Genomic DNA, 5,232 nt, shown 5'->3' on the forward strand with positions numbered 1-5,232 from the left:
TATTGCTTAGGAACCTGGAATGTTAGGTCCACAAATCAAGGCAGTTTGGAAGTACTCAAACAGGAGACGGCAAGAGTGAAAGTCGACATTCTAGGAATCAGCCAATTATGGACTGGAATGGGTGAATGTAACTCAGATGACCATTATATCTACTACTGTGGGCAGGAATCCCTTAGAAGAAATGGAGTAGCCATCATAATCAACAAAAGAGTCCAAAATGCAGTACTTGGATGCAATCTCAAAAACGACAGAATGATCTCTGTTCATTTCCAAGGCAAACCATTCAATATCATGGTAATCCAAGTCTATGCCCTGAACAGTAATGCTAAAGAAGCTGAAGTTGAACGGTTTTATGAAGACCTACAAGACCTTTTAGAACTAAGACCCAAAAAAGATGTTCTTTTCATTATAGGGGACTGGAATGCAAAAGTAGAAAGTCAAGAAACACCTGGAGTAACAGGCAAATTTGGCCTTGGAGTATAGAATGAAGCAGGGCAAAGGCTAATAGAGTTTTACCAAAAGAACACACTGGTCATAGCAAACACCCTCTTCCAACAACCCAAGAGAAGACTCTACACATGGACATCACCAGATGGTCAACACTGAAATCCGATTGATTATATTCTTTGCAGCCAAAGATGGAGAAGCTCTATACAGGCAGCAAAAACAAGACCAGCTGACTGTGGCTCAGATCATGAACTCCTTATTGCCAAATTCAGACTTAAACTGAAGAAAGTGAGGAAAATCACTAGACCATTCAGGTATGACCGAAATCAAATCCCTTATGATTATACAGTAGAAGTGAGAAATAGATTTAAGGGACTAGATCTGATAAACAGAGTGCCTGATGAACTATGGATGGAGGTTCATGACATTATACAGGAGACAGGGATCAAGACCATCCCCAAAAAAAAGAAATGCAAAAAAGCAAAATGGCTGTCTGAGGAGGCCTTACAAATAGCTGTGGAAAGAAGAGAAGTGAAAAGCAAAGGAGAAAAGGAAAGATATGCCCATTTGAATGCAGAGTTCCAAAGAATAACAAGGAGAAATAAGAAAGCCTTCCTCAGCGATCAATGCAAAGATATAGAAGAAAACAATAGAATGGGAAAGACTAGAGATCTCTTCTAGAAAATTAGAGATGCCAAGGGAATATTTCATGCAAAGATGGGCTCAATAAAGGATGGAAATGATATGGACCCAAAAGAAACAGAAGATATTGAGACGAGGTGGCAAGAATACATAGAACTGTACAAAAAAGATCTTCACGACCCAGATAATCACGATGGTGTGATCACTCACCTAGAGCCAGACATCCTGGAATGTGAAGTCAACTGGGCCTTAGGAAGCATCACTATGAATAAAGCTAGTGGAGGTGATGAAATTCCAGTTGAACTGAACTATTTCAAATCCTAAAAGATAATGCTGTGAAAGTGCTGCACTCAATATGCCAGTAAATTTGGAAAACTCAGCAGTAGCCACAGGGCTGGAAAAGGTCAGTTTTCATTCTAATCCCAAAGAAATACAATGCCAAAAAATGCTCAAACTACTGCACAATTTCACTCATCTCACATGCTAGTAAAGTGATGCTCAAAATTTCCCAAGCCAGGCTTCAGCAATACATGAACTGTGAACGTCTAGATGTTCAAGCTGGTTTTAGAAAAGGCAGAGGAACCAGAGATCAAATTGCCAACATCGGCGAGATGGTCAAAAAAGCAAGAGAGTTCCAGAAAAAAAACATCTATTTCTGCTTTATTGATTATGCCAAAGCCTTTCACTGTTTGGATCACAATAAACTGTGGAAAATTCTGAAAGAGATGGGAATACCAGACCACCTGACCTGCCTCTTGAGAAACCTGTATGCAGATCAGAAAGCAATAGTTAGAACCGGACATGGAACAACAGACTGGTTCCAAATAGGAAAAGAAGTACGTCAAGGCTGTATATCATCACCCTACTTATTTACCTTATATGCAGAGTACATCATGATAAATGCCGGGTTGGAAGAAGCACAAGGTGGAATCAAGATTGCTGGGAGAAATATCAATAACCTCAGATATGCAGATGACACTACCCTTATAGCAGAAAGTGAAGAAGAACTAAAAACCCTCTTGATGAAAGTGAAAGAGGAGAGTGAAAAATTTGGCTTAAAACTCAACATTCAGAAAACTAAGATCATGGCATCCAGTGCCATCACTTCATGGCAAATAGATGGGGAAACAGTGGAAACAGTGGCTGACTTTATTTTTCTAGGCCCCAAAATCACTGCAGATGGTGATTGCAGCCATGAAATTAAAAGATGCTTACTCCTTGAAGGAAAGTTATGACCAACCTAGACAGCATATTAAAAAGTAGAGACATTACTTTGCCAACGAAGGTCCATCTAGTCAAGGCTATGGTTTTCCCAGTGGTCATGTATGGATGTGAGAATTGGACTGTGAAGAAAGTAGAGCACTAAAGAATTGATGCTTTTGAACTGTGGTGTTGGAGAAGACTCTTGAGAGTCCCTTGGACTGCAAGGAGATCCAACCAGTCCATCTTAAAGGAGATCAGTCCTGGGTGTTCATTGGAAGGACTGATGTTGAAGCTGAAGCTCCAATACTTTGGCCACCTCATGCAAAGAGTTGACTCATTGGAAAAGACCCTGATGCTCTGAGGGTTTGGGAGCAGGAGGAGAAGGGGACAGAGGAGGAGAAGACGATGAGATGGCTGTATGGCATCACAGACTCAATGGACATGAGTCTGAGTAAATTCCAGGAGTTGGTTATGGACAGGAAGGCCTGACGTGCTGTGATTCATGGGGTGGCAAAGAGTCGGATGTGACTAAGCGACTAAACTGAAATGAACTGATGTAGGAAAAATGAACTGAATATGAAAAAGAGAGAGAGAGAGAGAGAGTGTGTGTGTGTGTGTATACTTAGTCACTCAATTGTGTCTGAATCTTTGAGACCCCATAAACTATATATAGCCTGCCAGACTCCTTGTTCATGGGATTCTCCAGGAAAGAATACTGGAGTGGGTAGCCATTCCCTTCTCCAGGGATCTTCCTCCTGGAGGAGGGCATGGAAACCCACTGTAATATTCTTGCCTGGAGAATCCCCAAGGAGAGAGGAGCCTGGCGGGCTTCAGTCCATGAGGCAGCAAAGAGTCAGACACAACTGAGTGACTAAGCACAACACAGTGCATATATAAATACATATATATGAATCAATTTGGTATGCACTTGAAATTAACACTACTTGTAAATCAACTATACTTCAATTTAAAAATGAGGTTTCTTCAGAATTCCCCAGCAGTCCAGTGGGTAGGACTCCATTCTCTCACTGCCGAGGGCCTTTGTTCAATCCCAGTTGGGGAATTAAAATCCTCCAACCTGTATAGTGAAGTCAAAAAACATATCTTTTTTTTTTTTTTTTAATTTTTTTATTAGTTGGAGGCTAATTACTTCACAACATTGAATCAGCCATAGATTTACACTTATTCCCCATCCTTTCCTTTATTTTATTTCACAATTTGAATGTATCTTTACTCACCTCTTTTTTGATGTATATGTTTTTGAGTAATCAAACTTTATAGCAGTGAAATATAACAAAATTTGTTCTTTAACTGAGTGATTCTTTCCCTCACCTGCATAGACCTCTTAGAGTATCACTGATGGTAGAAAGCCAAAATATCTTAACTTCTCTGAGCCTCATTCTCCTAATATGCAAAATATCCTTATGGTAGTGTGTTCTACACTCAATTAAGAAACTATGTGAAAGTGCACATATTATCTGTCACATGAAAGGCATACGATTAACTGAACGGTGAAAACTTGGCTCTTTAACTAACACGACATGAAGTTTGGGCCATTGTTCTTTGAAGAGCTGATTTGAATTCCTTATTTCTCAGGCTGTAAATCATTGGGTTGAACAAGGGTGTAAGGATGGTATAAGACACAGATATCAGGGTGTCTTGACTTGAAGAGTAATTGGATTTGGGCCTTAAGTAGATGAAAGAAGCACAACCATAATGAACAGTTATCACAATGAGATGAGAGGCACATGTAGAGAAGGTTTTGTATCTTCCAACAGAGGATGGGATTTTTAGAATGGCAGAGATGATGCGGATGTAGGAGACCAGGATAAGTAACAGTGGAATAACCAAGACAAACACACCAAGCACAAATATGACCAACTGACTGAGATAAGAGTGGTGAGATGCCAGCTTGAGGACTGGAGAGACGTCACAGAAGAAGTGATGGAGCTGATTGGAGGAGTGGAATGGCAGGTGAAATACCAGAGAGGTGGTGACCAGTGAGACAGAGAAGCCACAGGCACAGGCAGCAGCCACAAGTCCCACACACACCCCAAAACCCATGAGCACTGTGTAGCGCAGAGGGTTACAGATGGCCACATAGCGATCATAACCCATGGCTGCCAGCAGAAAGGAATGAGAGCAAATGAGAAAGAGGAAGGAAAACATCTGGATGGCGCAGCCCAGGAAGGAGATGGTCTTCTTCTGGGCTAGCAGGTCCACCAGCATCTTGGGTACAATGACGAAGGTGTAGCAAGTCTCAGAGCAGGAGAAGACACCAAGGAAGAAGTACATGGGGGTGTGGAGGGCTCTGTCCAGCACAATGGTGGAAACGATGATGGCATTGGTGCCCAGCATGAACAAGTACACAAGCAGGAAGACAGCAAAGAGCAGCCGCTGCAGCCCAGCCAGAGAGGAGAAGCCAAGGAAGACAAACTCTGTCACTAAGGTCTCATTGGCCCACTCCATGGTCATGGCTATACAGGAGAGCTAGAGCCAGAGGTCAGGATCCAGGGATGGAGAAAGGCATGCGGAAGTCAGTACAAAGTCTGCAGGTGGCAGGCATCTCCAGATGTTTGATGGAACTCATTCATTCCCTCCAAAATAGCCTGCCAAAATAAGAATTAAGGCTAAATATGGAACAGAATAATTGACAATCTAGGAGCAGACTTTCCCCAAGGCTATAAACATGTTATCTATAAAAGAAAGGAATCGGAATTACCTGATTTTTTTTCCTTGTGTCTTAATTACAAATTATTGGTTTGTTTTTTTTTTTTTTTTGCTCACTACAAGCCCAAGGAAGCCAACTCTCCAAAAGTGAAAAATATGGATGGTTAAGTTTAGCTATTTGAACTTGATCAGACTATGGAATAAAGAATGAGTAGTGTTCAGACAGCATGAGCCAAGGATGGAACAGATAACATTAGTTTAAGCAAATAT

General features: G+C 41.3%; 1 protein-coding gene across 1 annotated transcript; it reads right to left on the reverse strand.

Moving 5' to 3' along the window:
- Positions 1 to 3,819: 3,819 nt before the first annotated feature.
- On the reverse strand, positions 3,820 to 4,761 carry LOC122678178 (olfactory receptor 10K1-like). The gene has a single exon (XM_043878744.1). The coding sequence runs from the start codon at positions 4,759 to 4,761 to the stop codon at positions 3,820 to 3,822; it is 942 nt and encodes a 313-aa protein (XP_043734679.1).
- Positions 4,762 to 5,232: the final 471 nt, after the last annotated feature.

The sequence above is a fragment of the Cervus elaphus genome, chromosome 20, assembly GCF_910594005.1.
Source record: "Cervus elaphus chromosome 20, mCerEla1.1, whole genome shotgun sequence".
In the NCBI taxonomy this organism is placed as follows: Eukaryota; Metazoa; Chordata; class Mammalia; order Artiodactyla; family Cervidae; genus Cervus; species Cervus elaphus.

Coding starts and splice junctions, on each gene's coding strand:
- LOC122678178 (XM_043878744.1), bottom strand. CDS start 4,761: ATGGAGTGGGCCAATGAGACCTTAGTGACAGAGTTTGTCTTCCTTGGC.